The sequence below is a fragment of the Trachypithecus francoisi genome, unplaced genomic scaffold, assembly GCF_009764315.1.
Source record: "Trachypithecus francoisi isolate TF-2019V2 unplaced genomic scaffold, Tfra_2.0 Contig01440, whole genome shotgun sequence".
NCBI lineage: Eukaryota > Metazoa > Chordata > Mammalia > Primates > Cercopithecidae > Trachypithecus > Trachypithecus francoisi.
In genome coordinates, this window is record NW_022681431.1 from 9,812,909 (window position 1) to 9,835,853 (window position 22,945).

Genomic DNA, 22,945 nt, shown 5'->3' on the forward strand with positions numbered 1-22,945 from the left:
ATGGCATTTTTTCCACATTTTTTCCCAAATTTTATTTCTTTTTCAATATTTGTTTCATTATACAGATGGGGTCTCGCTGTGTTGCCCAGGTTGGTCTCAAATTCCCGGGCTCAAGTGATCTTCCCGCCTCGGCCTCCCAAAGTGCTGGGATTACAGGCGTGAGCCAGTGTGGCAGGCCCCACATTTTAAATAGGTATAATCAAGCCCCTTTGTTCCTGTTTCATAGGCTTTTTTGGGAATTTTAAAGTCAAAACATGATTTGAGAAAGAAGATCTATACATCACGAAAGAGAAAGCGTCAATGACATTTAAAATTCTTTTATTATTCAATTTTTTTTTTTTTTTTTTTTTTTTTTTTTTTTTGGAGATAGTGTCTTGCTGTGTTGCCCAGGCTGGAGCGCAGTAGCACAGTCGTGGCTCACTGCAGCCCCAATCTCTTGGGCTCAAGTTATCTTCCTGCCTCAGCCTCATGAGTAGCTAGGAGTACAGGACATGCACCACCATACCTGGCTAATTTTTAAAAGTTTTTTATAAAGACAAGAGTCTTGCCCATGTTGGTCTCAAACACTTGGGCTCAAGTGATCCACCCACCTCATCCTCCCAGTCAATTTTTAACCTTGTATCACATTCACATTCCTAAGAGATATATTTAGTAAGTCCTTGAAGATATTTGAAAATTTCTGCTGACTTCAATGGAAAAGAGAAACATTTTAGACATACTGGGGATTATTTAACTTCATGTTGATGAAGTTATCTTTATTTTTATAAGTTATCTTTATTTTAATTCTGTTTAGGATTTGGCCCAGCAAATCAATCTGAGCCCCAAGCAACACCATAGTGCTTTGGAATGCTTGCTGCAGAGAATTGCAAAGAACGAGGCAGCCACCAATGAATTGATGCGTTGGGGGCTCCGTCTGCAAAAGGATGTACATAAGGTAAACCAGAAAATGTGATGGTATATGCACATGTACAGACACACATGTGCAATATTTATGTGACTTTCCTTTTGTTGTCAGTATATTTTGAATGTTTGTCCATGTCATTTAATATTTTTCTAAGTTTTTTTATTTTTATTTTTTTGAGACAGAGTCTCACCCTGTCACCCTGGCTGGAGTGCAATGGTGCAATCTCAGCTCACTGCAATCTCTGCCTCCTGGATTCAGGTGATTCTCCCACCTCAGCATCCTGAGTAGCTGGGATTACAGGCGTTTGCCCCCATGCCTGGCTAATTTTTGTATTTTTTTGGTAAAGTCGGGGTTTCACCATGTTGGCCAGGTTGGTCTCGAACTCCTGACCTCAAGCCATCTGCCTGCCACAGCCTCCCAAAGTCCTGGGATTACAGGTGTGAACCTGTGTGCCTGGTCATATTTTTCTAAGTATTTCTAATGACTGCCTGATACTTTTTATTAACGATTTTCTATCCTTTTACATTCCAATTATATTTGGTGTTTTTCTATTATAAATAATGATGCAGGGCAGGCATGCTGGCTCACACCTGTAATCCCAGCACTTTGGGAGACCGAGGCGGATGGGTCACCTTAGGTCAGGAATTCGAGAAGAGCCTGGCCAACATGGTAAAACCTCATCTCTGCTAAAAATAGCTGAGTGTGGTGGCACGCGCCTGTAAACTCAGCTACTGAGGAGGCTGAGGTAGGAGAATTACTTGAACCCGGGAGGTGGAGATTGCAGTGAACCAAGATGGGGCTGCTGCGCTCTAGCCTGGGAGACAGAGGGAGAATCCATCTCAAAAAAATTGATTAATTTAAAAAAATGACGATGCAGCATACATCCTTATAACTAAATCTTTGTATGTGTTATATATTTTTTTGATACGGATTCCAAGTGATTCTCCTGTCTCAGCCTCCCGAGTAGCTGGGATTACAGGTACACACCATGATGCCTGACTGATTTTTGTATTTTTAGTAGAGACGGAGTTTCACCATGTTGCCATGGCTGGTCTCTTGAGCTCCTGACCTCAAGTGATCCGCCTACCTTGGCCTCCCAAAGTGTTAGGATTATAGGTGTGAGCCACCACGCCAGCCCTTGTTTATTGTCTTTTTTCTTTTTCTTTTTTTTTTAAAGACTGGGTTTCACTCTTATTGGCCAGGCTGGAGTGCAATGGCATAATCTTAGCTCACTGCAGCCTCTGCCTCCCGGGTGCAAGCAATTCTCCTGCCTCAGCTTCCCAAGTAGCTGGGATTACAAGCACGTGCCACCAAGCCTGGCTAATTTTTGTATTTTTAGTAGAGACGGGGTTTCACCATCTTGGCCAGGCTGGTCTCGAACTCCTGACCTTGTGATCCACCCGTCTCAGCCGCCCAAAGTGCTGGGATTACAGGCATTAGCCACCACCCCCAGCCCCCTTGTTTATTTTCTTTTGTTTTTTTTTTTTTTTTTTTTTTTTTTTTTTTGAGGCGGAGTCTCGCTCTGTCGCCCAGGCTGGAGTGCAGTGGCCGGATCTCAGCTCACTGCAAGCTCCGCCTCCCGGGTTCACGCCATTCTCCTGCCTCAGCCTCCCGAGCAGCTGGGACTACAGGCGCCGCCACGTCGCCCGGCTAGTTTTTTGTATTTTTTAGTAGAGACGGGGTTTCACCGTGTTAGCCAGGATGGTCTCGATCTCCTGACCTCGTGATCCACCCGTCTCGGCCTCCCAAAGTGCTGGGATTACAGGCTTGAGCCACCGCGCCCGGCCGTTTATTTTCTTAAGTTCAATTTATGAAGGTAAAATAATTTAGGGACATTTATGTTTTTAATACTTCTGTTTTATTTATTTATTAAAAAAATTTTTTTTGAGACAGAGTCTTGCCCTGTCACCCAGGCTGGAGTGCAGTGGAGTGATCTCGGCTCACTGCAACCTCCTCCTCCTGGGTTCAAGAGAATCTCCTGCCTCAGCCTCCCAAGTAGCTGGGACTACAGGCGTGCACCACCACACCCAACTAATTTTTATTTTGTAGTTTTAGTAGAGACAGGGTTTCACCATGTTGGCCAGGCTGGTCTCAAACTCGTGATCTGCCCTACTCGGCCTCCCAAAGTACTGGGATTACAGGTATTAGCCACCACACCCAGCCATACTTTTATTTTATGTTGCCAATTTTACGCTAGAAAGGATTAACATTTTTTGGCTTCATGAGCATGAGTCTACCTCTTATACTTTTGCTAATATGGGTGCCTTACTCTTTATAACAGAGTTTTATAGAGCCGGGTGCAGCCCTATAAAAGTCTGTTCTGCGTTTCAGGGAAAAAAAAAGGCCAGGCACAGTGACTCATGCCTGTAATTCCAGCACTTGGGGACGCCAAAGAGGGCAGATCACCTGAGGTTGGGAGTTCCAGACCAGCCTGACCAACATGATGAAACCCTGTCTCTACTGAAAATATGACATTAGCCGGGTGTGGTGGCGCATGCCTGTAATCCCAGCTACTCAGGAGGCTGAGGCAGGAGAACTGCTTGAACCCAGGAGGCGAAGGTTGCAGTGAGCCGAGATTGCGCCATTCAGCTCCAGCCTGGGCAACAAGAGCAAAACTCTGTCTCAAAAAATAATAATAATAATTCTAATAATAATAGTAGATTTTTACGCTATTAGGAAAGTCATTACAACATTTTTATTTTAGATAAAAATACTTTTTTGAGACAGAGTCTCACTGTGTTGACCAGACTGGAGTGCAGCAGCACGATCTCGGCTTATTGCATTGTTTGCCTCACAGATTCAAATGGTTCTTATGCCTCAGCCTCCCACGTAGCTGGGGGTTACAGGTGCCTGCCACCACCTCTGGCTAATTTTTGTATTTTTATTAGAGATGGGGTTTTGCCATGTTGGTCAGGCTGGTCTCAAACTCCTGATCTCAAGTGATCCAGCCACCTCAGCCTTCCACAGTGCTGGGATTACTAGGCGTGAGACACTGCACCTGGCCCAAAATGGTTTTTTTAAAAAGCAAACAGTAGAAATTATGAAAAGTAAAAGTCTTAACATAATTATACCTCTCCCAGAGGTAATCACTACTAAGTTTGGACTCATTCAGTTTTTATGATGTATACACACTATATGTGCAAAAATAGGATCATATTTCATGTAGTTGGGAAGTAACTAATGGTCACAAAGTAGTCCATCATACTGATGTATTATTAGCTTAATTATCTTGCTATTTTGGGACATTTAGGTCTAATTGATTATTATAATTTAAACTTTTTATTTCATTATATTTATGCCTTGTTCCCCTCAGCTTTTGTCTGGGATGATACAAAATAATAGTCTTTGTTCAGCCTTACTAAGAAATTTTGCCTTTAATATTCTCCTTTCAATCTTTCCCTTAAATTTTTTTTTTTTTTTTTTTTTTTTTTGAGACGGAGTTTTGCTCTTGTTGCCCGGGCTGGAGTGCAGTGGTCTGATCTCAGCTCACTGCAACTTCTGCCTACCGGGTTCAGGCAATTCTCCTGCCTCAGCCTTCCTGAGTAAGGGATTACAGGCATGCGCCACCACGCCTGGCTAATTTTTTGTATTTAGTAGAGATGGGGTTTCTCCATGTTGGTCAGGCTGATCTCGAACTCCCGACCTCAGATGATGCACCTGCCTTGGCCTCCCAAAGTGCTAGGATTACAGGCATGAGCCACGGTGCCTGGCCCCTTTAAAATATTTTTTAAATATTGTTTTCCTTTATTCAGTGGTTCTAAATAGACAATGTTTTCAAATCCCTTTCTTGGGGTATCATGTGGAAGCTTCAATAATAAAAGACTGGTACCTATAATAATTTTACCTATGTAAATGTAGGTTTTTATTGACAGGACTTTCACTGCTAGAAATTTTATTATTCTGCTAGTCTCAGAAGTTCTAACAGGACAAGTGTCTGTGGTGGAGCTGAGCAGGCCTCATAGAGCAGTAGCGGTGTTTTTCTAAATAGTGTTTGAAATGGCTCATGTCATAGATGGTTTATTTTCTGTTTAGATTGAAGGACGTGTTCTACCAATGGAAAGAATTAACTTAAAAAATACTTCGTTTATCACATCTCAGGAACTAAACTGGGTTAAGGAAGTAACCAGAGACCCTTCCATCTTGACTGTAAGTGATTTTTGAAGTGATAAAGAGAGGACCAGTATTCCCCAAAGTGTGGCAATTAGGAAGCAGGAATGATCTAGAGTCCTCTTTTTGAGAGAAAGTACCAATTGAATCCCCTTTCTGAATTACCTACTAAACAGGGATCCTTCAAACAGAGCAGTTGATGAGTTGTTAGAGGTAAGCCCTTTGCCTGACCACAAACTTAGGAAAAGGAAATAAATTGCTATGGTAATTCACATAGTGCCAACCTGTTACCCACTCTCCCTTCTTTCTTTCTCTTTTCCCCCTCTTTTTCCCTGGGAGTATCTAGAGGGTGTTTGTATCCATGAGAGAAATTAAATTAGATTAAAACAGTACCTTACCTAGGGAACTAATAATACACTAGCTATTTGTATCAAAGTACAATATGGTGTATAATTACTTCTCAGTGTTTTTGACCAACATGGACTTTGTGGCCAGATATATATAAACAGATATGTAAAATGCATGTTTTTAAATGTTTTTTTTGAGATATAAATGAAAAGCACACTTATAAAGGTATAACTTGATGAGTTTTTTTTAATTAAATAGACCTGTGTAATCAACACCAAGGATTAAGAAGCAGAACTTTACCAACACTCCAGAAGCCCCCTCCATTCTCCAGTTACTGCCTATCCCTTACCCCTCACACACCCAGTGTAACCACTGTCCTGACTTCTCATAGCACAGATTGGTTTCAACAATTTCTGTACTTTATATATATATGGAATCATAGATTATATATTCTTCTATGTCTGGCTTCTTTTCTTTAATTTGTGTTGGTGAGTTTCATCCTGTTGTTAGGTGTGGTTGTTGCTCTTCCATTCTCATTACTGTATAACATTCCATTTTGAGACTATGCCAGTTTTCTTATCATGTACATTCATGTTAATAGTAGGAGTTAGATAAGACAGGATTCAAGCAATGAGAGTAAAAGTAATTTATTCGCTAGAATGAAATCTTAAGTGTGAGTTTGGGATGTTTATGAGAAATACTAAAAGTAGCTTGTGGTTGTTCCTAGATCCCCATGCATTTCTGGGCACTTTTTTACCCAAAGAGAGCAATGGATCAGGCTCGAGAACTGGTCAACATGTTGGAGAAGATAGCTGGCCCCATTGGCATGCATATGAGCCCACCAGCCTGGGTTGAACTAAAGGATGACCGGGTAGAGACCTATGTCAGAACCATTCAATCCATGTTAGGAGCTGAGGTAAAAATGTAATTCAAATAGATTTATAGGATGTCCATTTTAAAATACTTAAATACGTAATTTTAACTTATCATGGTTATTCGTCTGCTGTTGATGATGCCCCAGAGCTTGTCTTACCTGTGTGCCCGTGAAACACTGATTGAAAAGTGTTCTCTATGCCCTTTGGTTAGTTTTGCTTCTCTCACTCTGTGTCGGCATCCTCACTCTAGTCTTCTTTTTCTCACGTAACTGGCTGAGAGAATAGCTGACTTAACTGTGGTTCATTATCTATAGAACACGTTGTGTTCAGAAAGCAGCTGCTTGGGTTAGGTGCTGTCTTGCACGATTCACTACTGAGCTGCCTCAGTCCGGCCTGGTTCAAGATTAAAATTACTCTGGTGATGAACTTGGCAGGTGGCCCATTGATTGGGTCCTGATGACTGATCAGGAACACTAGAGCTGGCCAGGTCATAGCACTCACAACTTAGTTATTCAGGCTTTTCAGTTCTGACCTGTTTGTAAATAAAATAGAACAAGGGGAATAGGGAGAGAAAAAAGTGAGGGGAAGGCTTTTGGAAGTAATTAGCCCTTGAATTGAAGATTCTGGTAAATTGTTCTGGTGAGTTCAATCCTAGAATTCAGTCGTCTTGGCATCATAGAGTTCTTTTAAAAAAAATTTTTTTTAAGAGATAGGGTCGGCTGGGTGCACAGTGGCTCATGCCTGTAATTCCAACACTTTGGGATGCTGAGGTGGACGGGTTGCTTGAGCCCAGGAGTTTGAGACCAGCCTGGGCAACATGGCGAAATCCTGTCTCTACAAAAAATCTAAAAATTGGCTGGGTGTGGTAGCATGCACCTGTAATACCAGCTGCTCAGGAGGCTGAGGTGGGAGAATCACCTGAGCCTGGGGAGGTTGAGGCTGTATTGAGCTATGATCATGCCACTTTACTCCAACCTGGGCAACAGGGTGAGACCTTTTTTCCAAAAAAAAAAAAAGAAAAAGAAAAAAAACAGAGAGGGAGGATTTTACTCTGTCACCCATGCTGGAATACACCAGTGCGATCTTAGCTCATTATTGCCTCAAACTCCTGAGCTCAAGCAGTCCTCCTGCCTCAGCCTTCCAAGTAGCTAGAACTACAGGCGTGGGCCATCACACCTGGCTAATTTTAAAAAATTTTTTTATAGAGACAGGGTTTCACTATTTGCCCAGGCTGGTCTCCAGCTTCTGGCCCCAAATGATCCTGCTGCCTCAGTCTCCCAAAGCAGTGAGGTTACAGGCGTGAGTCATCATGCCCAGCAGCATTCTCTTTTTGATCTGGCACTCTTGGTATATCATTCACAACAGCACACTTGTGTTCTTTCTTTGGTGTGTTTCTCTCTGTCTCTTTTTTTAGACACAAGGTCTTGCTCTGTTGCCCAGGCTAAAGTACAGTGGCAAGATCATAGCTGACTATAACCTCAAACTTGAGGGCTCAAGGGATCCTCCTACCTCAGCCTTCTGAGTAGCTGGAACTGTACATGTGCACCACCACTCCTGGCTAATTTTTAAATTTTTTGTAGAGATAGGGTCTCCCTCTGTTGCCCAGGCTGATCTCAAACTCCCAGCCTCAATCAGTCCTCCCACCTCCACCTCCCAAAGTGTTGGGATTACCAGTGTGAGCCACTGCACCCAGCCTGTGCATTCTCTTTATAATTCCATCCTGATCTACCATGCCTGTCATACTCTACCATGGCCTCCCTCTGACCTGATTGTAGAAAAGTTCTGCTCTGCTTTCAGAAGAATAACCCAGCCCAGTACATCAGCTCCCCCATTTCACAACTTCTTGTGTTCCCTTTTTGAGAGGGTACAACTGACAGTTTTCATGTGGCATGGATGTGAATTTCGTTCATATCGCTTACCAACTTATCTCATAGTGGCCTTGCTCTCTCTCTGTTCATCTTTAAGGCATTCTATTATCATCTGTATGAGGAATCACAAACTCTTATGTCTCCAGAAGCCTGATAAGGGGTATAAATTGTGAAGTGGGCCAGGAGGGGAGTTAAATGAACTGAAGGGGGTAACCCCTGTGACTGGAGATATAAACCCAGGATTGCCAAAATGATTCTTAATGTGCTTGTTTGTTGATAAACGCCAAAAACCTGGAATTGCATGTGTGTGTATCTTCCTATGTTTAAATGTTAATTGAAAGAAACATAAACACTTTTAAGCCATTGTAGGGCCTGAAAAAACACACCTGTTTGCTGTGTCCAGTCCATAGGCTCCCAGTGCACAGCTCTGTTCTCGTGCCTTTGGAAATGCTTTGGTGTCATTGCTAAATGTGTCCTCTGAACGGTCTTAACATCACACCAATCTTGATGTGGAGCAGGGTACCCCTGATTTACCATTTGTAGCAGTTTCTGGCATAAAGGGTTGGCAATATTCTTTCGCTTGAATGCTGCTTTTCTTTATTCAGACTTTGAAAGGTCATCTTTTTTCAATATTGGATCCCTTCAGTGGTGAGGGATAGATGATACTGACATGTGCTGTGCTGCTGACAATATCATTCTGTCTCTTCACCAGAGAGTTAGGAGTGGCTGCTTATGGATTTGGCAATAGCTTCTTTCCAGTTTGCATTTAGTTCTGAATGCTTTCTTGTAGTATTGCATTCCCTGTTTCCTTAGTTAAAGTTCTGTGACATGAGTGTAACAAGTTGTTTAGTAAACCAAAGAGAGTAGTAAAAAACATACAGAATTGGAAGCAGCAAGTAATGTAAACCTTGCATGCATTCAAACCTAGTCCTTTTCCAGCCATCTGAGTCTCCTAATAGATAAATCTTTTGGTAATCAGGGCCAGCTCTGGGTAATTAATAGTAACATATTACTTATCTATTCAGAACAGCCCTGAGCCAAAGAATGCTAATTCAGCTCCAAGGACCTTGTTCTGGTTGGAATGTCCACCCTCTTTATTTCAGTTCCCTGTCTTCCTTAAAGGTCCTATGGCTTTGCATACTCAGAATACTGCCAACTACAGTCCTGTGAAAGTCCCCAGAGAGTTCCAGAGCCTGACTTGTATATACCTTATCTCTTCAAGGGAAAGATACAAATGGTTGTTTGCATCATCATGGGCACACGTGATGATCTCTATGGGGCCGTCAAGAAGCTGTGCTGTGTGCAGTCCCCAGTGCCCTCCCAGGTGAGTGGGTATTGGGGCAGGAGGCACAGATGGCACCTCTCCTGAGGCTTGAAAAGAGTGATATGTGTGTTCACAAAAACTACAGTAGCTGTTAGAAGCCAGTATGTGCAGAGCCTTCTGGTGAAAGGTTCTCCTGATTAGAGCAACCTGGCAAAGAGCAGATTTCTCTTCATAAGCTGCCCTCATGCTTCCGAATGAACAATTTCGCTTGTGCCGAGGTTGAGTCACCAGGTGGTTTCATATGACTGAGTCCTGAGAGTGAGTATAGTCTTCATTCTGAAAGGGAAAAGCTATTTTTCCTATGGGAGTTAAAAAAGCATTCCACTCTGCGTGAGATCCTTTTGAAAGTTTTCATTTGTTGGTTTTGTTTTGGGTTTGTGTGTTTGCGTATGTGTGTGTGTGTGTGTGTGTGGGTTGTATTTTGCCCATGTGCATGCATGCCTAAAAACCCTAGAATTAGAATTATTAACACGAAATATGTTATCTTCTAACTTGAGTTTCTTAAACAACTGTAATGTTTACTTTAGAGTTCAGATTTTCTGAGGGTTTGGTAGTGATCTGCTTCTCCTGACACCTTGTGGTCCCTTCATTATAGGTTGTCAATGTTCGAACCATTGGTCAGCCCACCAGGCTTCGGAGTGTGGCCCAGAAAATTTTACTTCAGATTAACTGTAAATTGGGTGGTGAGCTCTGGGGAGTGGATATTCCTCTGGTGAGTGATGCCAAAATGGTTCAGTTTGCCTCTCCAGAGAATCCTCCAAGCCTTTTTCCTGTTTTTCCTTATTCGTTATGCTTCCTCTTCTCAACACTTACTCAGTAGTCTAAATGGCTCCCTGCCTCTTCAGCCAATTATCTCAGAATGCGTTTTATGTTTGTTTGTTTTTTGTTTTTTGTTTTTTTGAGACGGAGTCTTGTTCTTGTTGCCTAAGCTGTCGTGCAATGGCACGATCTCGGCTCACTGCAACCTCCACCTCCCAGGTTCAAGCAATTCTCCTGCCTCAGCCTCCCGAATAGCTGGGATTATAGGCACCCGCCACCATACCCAACTAATTTTTGTATTTTTAGTAGAGATGGGATTTCACCATGTTGGCCAGGCTGGTCTCAAACTCCTAACCTGGTAATCTGCCCGCCTCAGTCTCCCAAAATGCTGGGATTACAGGTGTGAGCCACCATGCCCAGCCTGGTTTTTATGTTTTTAAATGGCGAAAAAAATAAAACTAAGATGATTATTCCATGACACATGAAAACTATATGAAGTTAATTTTCAGTGTCTTTAAATAAAATTTCACTGGAATACAGCCGTACTTCTTTTCATACTGTCCATGACTGCTTTTGTGTTAAACAGAAAGAATTGAATAAAGGTCAAGTATGCTTTTTCTGAAATGCTTGGGACCAGAAGTATTTTGGATTTTAGATTTCTGGGGGTATGGGACATTTGCTTGCATCTCAAATTCAAAAATCTGCAATCTGAAACAGTCCAAAATCTGAAACTCTTTGAGTGTCATGTTGGTGCTCAAAAGCTTTTCAGGTTTGGGAATACTCAACCTGTGGTTTCTACAGAAATCATAAGGCTCCCAAAGCCTAAGTTATTTACCCTTTAGTCCTTTGCTGATCCCTGGTCTAGATCTCTGACTGTGCTTATTGTGTTTAAAAAATGTCAAGTTGATTGCTGTCTTTTTTTTCCTTTCCCAGAACTTACTTTCACATATAAACAGTAAGGGGAAGTTGCTTTGTGATTCAGACAGTAATTAAAAAAGGAGCAATGCATTGCTCAGGTCTGGGATTTGGTTTTTGTTTTTGTTTTCTAAACTAGAAACAGTTAATGGTAATCGGGATGGATGTTTACCATGACCCCAGTAGAGGCATGCGCTCCGTGGTTGGCTTCGTGGCAAGCATCAATCTGTAAGTACTGCTCACAGTGCCATCTTGTTTGATTATTTCATTTTAGTGCCTAATCTTATTATAAATCCAGCAAATCTTTTTAGTCTTATGTATTATAGTATAAAGATTTATAAACATTTTCTTTCTCTATCTTCATGTGAAAAATATTTTTCTTTTTTTTTTTTTGGTAAATGAAGTCTCCCTCTGTTACCCAGGCTGGAGTGCAGTGGCACGATCTCAGCTCACTGCAACCTCCGCCTTCTGGGTTCAAGTGATTCTTCTGCCTCAGCCTCCCCAGTAGCTGGGATTACAGGTGCGTACCACCATGCCAGGCTAATTTTTGTATTTTTAGTAGGACAACATTTCACTATGTTGGCCAGGCTGGTCTTGAACTCCTGACCTCAGGTGATCCGCCTGCCTCAGCCTCCCAAAGTGCTGGGATTACAGGCGTGAGTCATCGTGCCCAGCCGTGAAATTTGTTTATGCAACTTTTTTTGGTTTTTGAGACTGGGTTTTACTCTGTCACCCAGGCTGGAGTGCAGTGGCGTGATCACAGCTCACTGCAACCTCAACCTCCCTAGATTTTGATGATCCTCCCACCTCAGCCTCCCAAGTAGCTAAGACCACAAGCATGCGCCACCATACCCAGCTAGTTTTTGTAGAGACAGGATTTCACCATGTTGCCCAGGCTGGGCTCCTGGGCTCAAGTGATCCACCTGCCTCAGTCTCCCAAAGTGCTGGGATTACAGGCATGAGCACTGCACCTGGCTATGCAGCTTATTTAACAAACTTGGCACTGGTGTGAATGTGCTTCCCAGCTGAAGAGCGGCCTCCTCCAAGGCTGGGGCTGTGCTGCCTTGTTGTTGTTGGCATTGATCGTTTGTTCCAATTGTAAAAAAAGGCATGCTCATTCCAAATATCTGCAGAAATTTAGAAAGTGAGAATTCCTCATGGTCCACCTTTTCGTGTTAACAGCTGCCAAAGGTTTGATGTATATATACTTTCAGATTCTCTTTTATGCATATATTAACACATACATGTGATATATATCTCTGATATATATACACATATACACATCTATATATTTACACAAATGGGATATTTCTAGGCACATTATTCCTTAGCTTAATATGCACTTAAACTGTACATTTTCCCATACCGTTACAAATAAATCTCCACCAACTCAACTGCTGCACAGAATGTATTCTGTGTATCATTATTTAATCCTCTCTTGGTGGATATCTTAAGTTGTTAAATTTTTTCTGTTGGAGCAGTTTTGTAGGAAATATCCACAATTATACTTTTTTTTTTTCTTTTGAGACGGAGTCTCGCTTTGTCACCCAGGCTAGAGTGCAATGGCGCGATCTTGGCTCACTGCAAGCTCTGCCTCCTGGGTTCACGCCGTTCTCCTGCCTCAGCCTCCTGAGTAGCTGGGACTACAGGTGCCTGCCGCCATGCCTGGCTTATTTTTTTGTATTTTTAGTAGAGACGGGGTTTCACCGTGTTAGCCAGGATAGTCTTGATCTCCTGACCTCGTGATCTGTCTGCCTTGGCTTCCCAAAGTGCTGAGATTACAGGCGTGAGCCACCACGCCCGGCCACAATTACACATATCTATGTTCTGCATATGACTTAAATATATCTTTTCCCCACGTCACTACTTGTTCTTACATATAGCATAAATGCATTTTCTAGGTATTTGTTGTTGGATTGATTCATAGAGAAACCTGTGTTACTGACACAAGCCATAGGCTGTCCCCTTCGAGCATTTGTTCATCATCCCCTCTCTGTCTCTCTGCTCACCCTGACCCTAGCACCCTCACAAAATGGTATTCCCGAGTGGTGTTCCAGATGCCGCATCAGGAGATTGTGGACAGCCTGAAGTTATGCCTCGTGGGCTCCTTAAAAAAGTTTTATGAGGTGAGGAGAACAGAAATTCTCAGGTCTCTGGGGTTTTTTTGTTTTTTTGTTTGTTTGTTTGTTTTTTGAGATGGAGTCTCACTCTTGTCGCCCAGGCTGGAGTGCAGTGGTACGATCTCTGCTGACTGCAACCTCTGCCTCCTGGGTTCAAGCGATTCTCCTGCCTCAGCCTCCCAAGTAGCTGGGATTACAGGTGCGCACCAGCACACTCGGCTAATTTCTGTATTTTTTTTTTTTTTTTTTGATACGGAGTCTCGCTCTGCCGTCCAGGCTGGAGTGCAGTGACGTGATCTCGGCTCACTGCAAGCTCCGCCTCCCAGGTTCATGCCATTCTCCTGCCTCAGCCTCCTGAGTAGCTGGGACTACAGGCGCCTGCCACCGCACCTGGCTAATTTTTTGTATTTTTAGTAGAGACGGGGTTTCACCATGGTCTCGATCTCCTGACCTTGTGATCCACCCGCCTCGGCCTCCCAAAGTGCTGGGATTACAGGCGTGAGCCACCGCACCTGGCCATTTCTGTATTTTTAGTAGAGATGGGGTTTCACCATGTTGGCCAGGCTGGTTTCGAACTCCTGACCTCAGGTAATCTGCCTGCCTGGGCCTCCCAAAGTGTTGGGATTACAGCTGCGAGCCACTGCACCTGGCCAAGTTTCGGGATTTTTAAGGATTACCTATGTGAACACTTGACAGGAAGTCTGATGTGGTGAGAGGGATCTCAAATCAAAGGTGAGTCTCCTAAACAGCTGCTGCTGAGCAGGCAGCTTAGAGCGCCTCCTTTCAGGCTTCAGCTTGTACAGATCAGCTCAAAGAGCTAAAGAGCTAAATGCTTTCATTTGGTTTAGTAAGTAATAATTATTTCTCAGGTTGTCAGCCTGATGTCTCTAGACATAATCTTCATGCCCTTATCAGGGAAGTTGGGGATAAGTTTCAGCAATTAAAGCAGCTTATGAGTGCACTCAGCTTTTTATAACTTATTAGGCGCTGGCTCTTTTCATTTTGGTTCAAGACAAATGCCTCCTTATAAATCACTCCTCGAACTCTAAAGAATGCTAACCATGGAGGATTGCTGTAATTAAGCTGATACTGGGTCTAGAACAGTGAGCAAGCAAGGTACTGATTTCTGCCTTGGCCAGTACATCAAAGGAAGCACTGATAAGTGCCTTTCATTTCTTAGGGTCAGGGTTAGACCTTAACCTTTGCATAGAGGCTAAGCAGCAAGAAATGTAATAATTTCACATGATTGAAGTCAGTCTCTAAGGCTCCACCTTGTCTCTTTATAGAATAATGTTTCCTACAGCGTCCTGCAAATAGTTTAATACTGTTCACTTATTAGAGGTTATGTTGTTTTTTTTTTTTTAAGTCTGTCTCTGGCAAGGTCCATATGTTATGCTACTGAGTCACCAAGTTCTACCAGACTTTCCTTTTTGTTTTTGTTGTAACTGTTTTCCTTCGAAGTTTGATCTGTCTTCTAAGACCTAGCTGTGAAGCCCTTCCCCTTCTTCCCTCACTGCTCCATCCCTACCTCCATCCCTACGCTGCCTTATATTTGTTATTTGTATCCTTATTTATCCATCCCACTAGGTTGTAAATTACTTGAACACCGGTTATGGATGGCTATGTAACAAGTTACCCTGAAACTTAGTGGCATGAAATGAGCAAGTTTGATGTTCACAATCAGGAACTGGACAAGGCACAGCAGTGGGCTCCAGTTCTCCATGTGGGCCTTGTTGTATGGTCTTTCCACATGGGCTCTCTGGGCCTCCTCCTAGCATGCTGGCTGGATTCAAAGCTTGAACGTTCCACAAGACAGAGTGCCAGTGGAAGTCATCCTGCATTTTATGCCTTAATCGTGGAAGTAATGCAGTATCACTTCTGCTGCATTCTAATTGTCCAGGGAGTCACAAAGTCCCACCCAGCTTTGAGGGGAGGGCAGTTGATTCCACCTCCTACTCCAAGGGTGGCAAGGGTCTGAAAGAATATGTGGCACCAGAGATTGCTGTGGCTATTTTCTTTTTCTGAGACAGGGTCTCACTCTGGTTGCCCAGGCTATAGTGCAGTGGCACGATCTCAGCTCACTGCAACCTCTGCCTTCAGGCTCAAGCGATTCTCCTGCCTCAGCGTCCTGAATAGCTGGGATTATAGGCATGTGCCACCACGCCTGGCTAATTTTTGTATTTTTAGTAGAGACAGGGTTTCAGCATCTTGGCCAGGCTGGTCTTGAACTCCTGACCTCATGATCCACCCTTCTCAGCCTCCCAAAGTGCTGGGATTACAGCTGTGAGCCACTGCGGGGGCAATGTTTTTTTTGTTGTTGTTGTTGTTTTGTTTTTTTTTGTGTTTTTTTTTTTTTTGAGACGGAGTCTCACTGTCACCCAGGCTGGAGTACAGTAGCGTGGTCTTGGCTCACCACAATCTCTGCTTCCTGGATTTAAGCAATTCTCCTGCCTCAGCCTCCCGAGTAGCTGGGATTACCGGCATGTGCCAAAAGACCCAGCTAATTTTTTTTGTATTTTTAGTAGAGACGGGGTTTCGCCATATTGGCCAGGCTGAGCTGGTCTCGAACTCTTTATCTCAAGTGATCTGCCCGTCTCAGCCTCTCAAAGTGCTGAGATAGGCGTGAGCCACCGTGCCTGACCTACTGTGGCTATTTTCTTCTCTTCTTTTTTTGAGACAGAATTTCATTCTTGTTGCCCAGGCTGGAGTGCAATGGCACAATCTGGGCTCACTGCAGCCTCTGTCTCCTGAGTTCAAGCAATTCTCCTGCCTCAGTCTCCCAAGTAGCTGGAATTACAGGTGCCTGCCACCACATCTGGCTAGTTTTTTTGTATTTTTAGTAGGAGATGGAGTTTTGCCACGTTGGCCAGGCTGGTCTGAAACTCCTGACCTCAGGTGATCCACCCCGCTCAGCATCTCAAAGTGCTGGGATTACAGGCGTGAGCCACCGTGCCCAGCCACTGTGGCTGTTTTGTAAAAGAGCAGTGTACTACAAGCACAGGGGCTGTCTTGATTCCTTTTCCATCTCTTCCATTACTAAGCTGACACTTCTCCTGGCGATTTACATTGAGTTTCTAGTATCACAACTCTATTCTAAGTCAAATAACAGTTCGTTTTGGTCTTTGTTTCTTTATCTGAACTATGAACTTAAGTAGTATTTATTAAACTCCATAGAACCAGGTCAAAGGAAAAATAAATCTAATTTTAAATCGAGGATAAAACTGGCTCGTCTAAATGTAAATGTTCTCTGAATCAAAAGAAATTCTTTTTTTTTTTTTTTTTTTTTTGAGACAGAGTCTTGCTCTGCCTCAGCCTCCAGAGTAGCAGGGACTTCAGGCATGTGCCACCATGCCTGGCTAATTGTTAAAAATTTTTAGTAGAAATGAGATCTTGCTATTTTGCCCAGGCTGGTCTTGAACTCCTGGGCTCAAGTGGTCCTCCCACCTCAGCCTCCCAAAGTGCTGGGATTACAGGCATGAGCCACTGCACCTGCCCAAAAGGTTTCTTTTGATTCAGGTCCTCATTATGTCTGGCCAACATGGCAAAACCCATCTCTACTAAAAATACAAAAAAATTAGCCAGGTGTGGTGGCAGGCACCTGTAATCCCAGCTACTTGGGAGGCTGAGGCAGGAGAATTGCTTCAGTCCTGTGCCAGCTTTTGCCATTTCCCCGGTTATTCTGCACCTAGTGGAAGGAGTCTTTGTATTTAAACTGTTTTGCAAAGTGAAGACCTCATCTCTACAAAAAAATTGAAAAAAATTAGCCAGACTTGGTGACATGCACCTGTAGTCCCAGTTCTTCAGGAGGCTGAGATGGGAGGATCCCTTAAGCCCAGGAGTCCAGTGCTCCAGTGAGCTATGATCATGCCAGCCCTGTTGACAAAGGCTGTCTCTAAAACAAATAAAAAATAAACGATTTTGATCATGCTTCTCCCAGAGCTTATCCTGACTCCTTAGCAGCCTCAACAAATTTGCTTTGGGGTTCTAAGATTCTGACTACCTCTGGATCCCCAGTTTTATTAATATCTTCCCCTAGGAATGGCAGTAACCACCGGAAGTTCCAACACCTCCAAACAGTTGCCTTCTTACACATTTTCAGCCCCATTTTGCTTCAGGGCTTGCTAGTCCAAAGCCCATTTTCTCCCTTCTAAATCTCTCACTTGTCCTCTGGACTCGCATGCAATAATAAAATGTTTCCAAATATTCTTTTTTTTTTTTTTTTTTTGTAAATGAACTTTTTATTTTGGAATGGAAGTTGCAGAATAGGATAAGAGTTCCCATACATCCTTCATCCAGTTTTCCCTCATTGTTAACATCTTGCCTCGTGTTGCCTTGTAGCTGTGTTACATAAATGTTTCCAAATATTCTTATCCTTTTCCTTGAATAGTTGATTTTGCTCTTCTCCTTTTTCTGTAACCAGGCTTTTCCTTGATGAATACACCCTCCCGCTTTTTTTTTTTTGAAACAGGGTTGCTCTGTTGCTTGGGCTGGAGTGTAGAGTCACAATCTCGGCTCATTACAGCCTCAAACTCCTGGACTCAAGGGATCCTCCCACCTCAGCCTCCCAAGTAGCTGGGACTACAGGCACATACCACCACACCCAGCTAATTTCTGTATTTTTTGTAGAGACAGAGTGTCACTGTCTTGCTCAGGCTGGTTTCAAACTCAGGCTGATCTCAAACTCCTGGCCTCAAGCTATCCTGCCTACCTCAGCCTCCCAGAGTGCTGGGATTATAGCTGTGAGCCACTGCGCCCAGCTGAATACCTTGCTCTGTCCCGTCCTGTCCTGTCCTGTCCTGGTCCTTGTCCCTGTCCTGTCCTTTCCTTGTCATGTCCTTTCTTTTTTGTCCTGTTCTGTATGGGCACACGCCGCCACACCCAGCTCAGTTTTGTATTTTCAGTAGAGACAGGATTTCACCGAATTGGCCAGGCTTGTCTCGAACTCCTGACCTTAAGTGATCCATCTGCCGTGGCCTCCCAAAGTGCTGGGATTACAGACTTGAGCCACAGTGCCCAGCCGAATGCCATTTTCTTAGAATTATCTCAGGTTGTGATTACTCTCATATCTCAAGAGCCAGACACTTTCCCCAGGCCTGTTTTGTTTTGTTTTGTTTTGTTTTTAAATGGAGTCTCGCTCTGTCACCAGGCTGGAGTGTAGTGGCGCGATCTCGGCTCACTGCAACTTCCACCTCCTGGGTTCAAGCAGTTTTCCTGCCCCAGCCTTCTGAGTAGCTGGGACTACAGGCACACACCACCACACCCAAGCTAATTTTTGTATTTTTGGTGGAGATGGGGTTTCATTATGTGGGCCAGGATAGTCTTCATCTCTTGACATTGCAATCAGCCCACCTCAGCCTCCCAAAGTGCTGGGATTATAGGCATGAGCCATTGCACCCGCCCCAGTCATTTTTTAAATCAGTATTACATCCTGTAGTGTCTTTAACCTAATTTCCCAATACAGTTGAGTATTAATATCAGCATCATCATAAGACTTGTTTACAATGAGTCAGTTGAATCTTCCCAACGATATTAGGGTTATTTCATCTTGTAGCATAATAGTAGATATAATCTGAAATGTAAGCATCAAAGATACTGGCACATTACTAGAGTCCTACTCAGTCATAAATAATTAGTGCAGATTATCATCATACTGCATGATTAAAGTGTCTCCCAGATACGTGCCACTTAGATTTGCAGGCTTCCATTCAACATTGTCAGGTTTCAAAAGCAGGAGTCCTCTCAGTAACATGGGTCAGTAACCCCTTTAGGCATCCCGTTTAGTTGAGCTAACAAGCAATATCACATCTTGCTCTAAGCCTCTCCCAAGGCACCAATAGAATATTGGATTTGGGGCTGTGCTCAATGGCTCATGCCTGTAATCCCAGCCCTTTGGGAGGCCGAGGTGGGTGGATGGCTTGAGGTCAGGAGTTCAAGACCAGCCTGACCAACATGATGAAACCCTGTCTATACTAAAACTGCAAAAATTAGCTGGGCATGGTGGTGGGCACCTGTAATCTCAGCTACTTGGGAGGCTGAGGCAGGAGAATCACTTGACCCTGGGAGGCGAAGGTTGTAGTGTGCTGAGATCACGCCACTGCACTCCAGTCTGGGCAACAAAGTGAGACTTTGTCTAAAAAAAAAAAAAGGAATATTGGATTTTGCTCACTGTATAACCGTTTGTTCTTTCCCTAATCCTCGGATATCATTCTTCCTTTTCTCCATTTATACCCCCACCTTTCCACTTTTGGAAGGGACATTAAGTTTGACCACTGTGCTGATCTAGACTGCTGGCAGCAATACTAGCCTAGCAAACGTCTGTCCCTCAGTCCAGTCCCATTCATATAGGGCAGTGTTACACAGGTACAGAACTAGTGGGCTTTCTCTACTACTAGGCAATGTAACTGCATTCCCTGTGAACCCGTTTTGCCAGATGGAATGAAGGTACAATTCACCCCCATCAGGTCCTTAGGAACTGTAACATAAAGGTTTAAAAGTATACCTTCTTGCTTAGAGCTGGTTATGAGTTTGTGTTCCCAAGATGATGAAGTTCCAATCCCCAGTACCTGTGAATGTGACCTTATTTGGAAATAAAGCCTTTGCATATGATTAAATTAAAATGAGGTCATTTAGAATGGGCCCTGCTCCAATATGACTATGTTTTTATGAAGAGAGGAAATTTAGACACAGAGACAGACACACATAGATGGACGATAATCTGAAGACACAGGGAGAACACCTGTCTGTAAGCCAAGAAACCCCCGAGACTCCCAGAAGCTAGGAGAGAGGCATGAGCAGATTATTTTCTTTACAACCCTCAGAAGGGCTGTAAACACCTTGGTTTTGAATTTCCAGCCTCCAGAACTGTGAAACAATAAGCTTCTGTTGTTTAAGCGAGCTTGTTTTGTATGACAGCCCTAGCGGACTAATACAGAAGTCATCCCAGCTTCTGGCACCTGCAGTATAGCCCTGATCCCAGGAGTACTACATCAGGTAGGAAAAAAAGACTGTTGAGGTCATGTGGGAAACAAAGAGAAAAGTATAGTTGTACCACATCCTGCCCCCAGGGAAGAATTACAAAGTCACAACAGCATCCTGCACACTCCTCTTCCTTCAGTTTGTCAGAAAAGGGAGAAATCTGCCTAGTGGAGGTGTTTTCTAGGCCCTGGCCCTGTTGAGTGTGAGCATACACTCATGAAAGTGTGTAAGCCAGCCCTTTAGGCTTTTCTTTCCTCCACTTCAGACAACAGATGTTTCAGTTGCCCATTCTAGTTATCTACCAAACCGTTAACTGTGACGATGAAAGTGTGTTCTTTGGTTTGAAGAAATGTGACTCCATGATCCAAATTGATGGATTATCTTTTGATTTAGTCCTTTTTTTTTTTTTTGAAACAGTCTCATTCTGTCATCCATGCTGGAGTGCAGTGATGTAATCTCCATTCACTGCAACCTCCACCTCCCAGGTTCAAGTGATTCTCCTGTCTCAGCCTGCCAAGTAGCTGGGATTACAAGCATGCACCACCACACCCAGCTAATTTTTGTATTTTTAGTAGAGGTGGGGTTTCACCATGTTGACCAGGCTGGTCTCAAACTCCTGACCTCAAGTGATCTCCCACCCTCAGCCTCCCAAAGTGCTGGGATTACAGGTGTGACCCACTGCGCCCAGCCTTGTTTTAGTCCTTTCATAGTATTGGGCGTTTGCATCTACCAGCAGGTATGCAAAACCCAGTCTGTAGTAAGTGTCTGCTCATGTCAGGCACTGTCACAGCCTCCTGGGACTACCAGAGTAAGTCCAACTTGCCAACCAAGTGCAGAGCCTTACTGCTGGGGAATCTGCCCCATAGCCATCTGCACTCTCTTATTCAGCCAGAACAGTTCTTGTTGACAGTGCTTCACAGGGTTCAAAAGGAACATGTAGAATAGCTTCAGCCTATCTCTGCACTGCTGCAGCTCTCCAGCATCTACTCATTTCACAGAGCCAGATGGACTGCCTCAAGCAGGGACACTGGGATATCCACTCCCAGAGTTCCACTCACCTTCCCAGCCTGGAAGGTTTTACTGTTGGCCATCAACATGTCCTGCTTGCTTGCTTAAAAAAAAAAAGAAAAGAAAAATTGAGGTAAAATAGGTGAGGTGCAGGGGCTTGTGCCTGTAATCCCAGCACTTTGGGAGGCCGAGACAGGTGGACTGCTTGAGCCCAGGAATTTGAGACCAGCCTGGGCAACGTGAAAACCCCATCTCTACGGAAAATAGAAAAATTAGCTGGGCGTGGTGGTACGTGCCTGTAGTCCCAGGTACTTGGGGGGCTGAGGTAAGAGGATCTCTAGTTTAAAAACATTTTCATCACCCCATAAAAACACCCCATGCCCATTAAATAATCATTCCTTATTCAAACCTTCTCCTAATTTCTGATAATATCTAATTAGCTTTCTGTCTGTACTGATTTGTCTATTTTACCTATATTGTATAGTAATTTTAAAATGTGTGACCTTTTGTGTTTAGCTTACTTCACTGAGCATGTTTTCAAGGTTTATCTATATTGTAGCATATATTAATACTTTTTTCCCTTTTTGTGGCTATATAATATTCCATTGTATTTATTCCACAATTTGTTGATCCATTCACTGTTGATAAACATTTGGGCTGTTCTCACGTTTTGACTATTGTGAATAATGCTGCTGTTAACATTCCTGAACAAGTATTTGTTTAAGTTCCCATTTTCAGTTCTTTTTGGATATATACCTAGGAGTGAAATTGCCGGGTCATATAGTAGTTCTGTGTTTAACTTTCAGAGGAAACACCAAGCTGTTCTGCACAGTGGCCAAGCATCATTTTACATTCCTACCAGTAATGTAGAGGTTTTCAGTTTCTCCAAACCATTGCCAACAATTGCTGTTTTCTGTTTTTTTACTTTTTTTTTTTTGAGACAGGGTCTTGCTCTGTCACCCAGGCTGGAGTGCAGTGGCACGATCTTGGTTCACTGCAACCTCCACCTCCTGAGTTCAAGAGATTCTCTTGTCTCAGCGTCCTGAGTAGCTGGGTAGCCCAGCTAATTTTTGTATTTTTTTTTAGTAGAGATGGGGTTTCACCATGTTGGTCAGGCTGGTCTTGAACTCCTGACCTCAGGTGATCCGCCCAGCTCGGCCTCCCAATCTGCTGGCCTCCCAAAGTGAGGTACCACACCTGGCCCTTTCTGTTTTTTTAAATCATCACTGTTTTTTGTGTTTGTTTGTTTGTTTGTTTTTTAGACTGAGTTTCACTCGTTGCCCAGGCTGGAGTGCAAGGGCGCGATCTTGGCTCACCGCAACCTCCCCCTCCCGAGTTCAAGCGATTCTTCTGCATCAGCCTCCTGAGTAGCAGGGATTGCAGGCATGCACCACCACGCCCAGCTAATTTTGTATTTTTAGTAGAGGCAGGGTTTCTCCATGTTAGTCAGGCTGGTCTTGAACTGCCAACCTCAGGTGATCCACCCACCTCGGCCTCTCAAAGTGCTGAGATTACAGGCGTGAGCCACCACACCAGGCTTGAATCGTCACTGTTGTGAAGTATGTCATTGTGGTTTTGACTTGCATTTTTTAATGACCAATGATGTTGAACATCCTTCATGTGCTTGTTGCTCATTTGTATATTTGTGTCATTCAAATCCTTTGCCCATATAAAAACTGGACTATTTGTCTTTTTGTTGTTGAGTTGTAGGAGTTTTAAAGTAAACTATACTCTTATTTAAT

The 22,945-nt window shown here is 43.5% G+C and overlaps 1 protein-coding gene across 3 annotated transcripts in view; it reads left to right on the top strand.

Annotated features, from left to right (window-relative positions):
* PIWIL2 (piwi like RNA-mediated gene silencing 2) overlaps window positions 1-22,945 on the top strand; it is a 95,993-nt gene that overhangs the window by 39,775 nt on the left and 33,273 nt on the right. For all 3 annotated transcript variants that reach the window (XM_033227892.1, XM_033227910.1, XM_033227902.1), the window contains exons 14-20: window positions 794-934; window positions 4,937-5,050; window positions 6,087-6,275; window positions 9,325-9,426; window positions 10,022-10,138; window positions 11,240-11,328; window positions 13,121-13,226. In XM_033227892.1, the coding sequence (XP_033083783.1) occupies window positions 794-934; window positions 4,937-5,050; window positions 6,087-6,275; window positions 9,325-9,426; window positions 10,022-10,138; window positions 11,240-11,328; window positions 13,121-13,226 (858 nt within the window). The remainder of the gene's footprint in view (window positions 1-793; window positions 935-4,936; window positions 5,051-6,086; window positions 6,276-9,324; window positions 9,427-10,021; window positions 10,139-11,239; window positions 11,329-13,120; window positions 13,227-22,945) is intronic.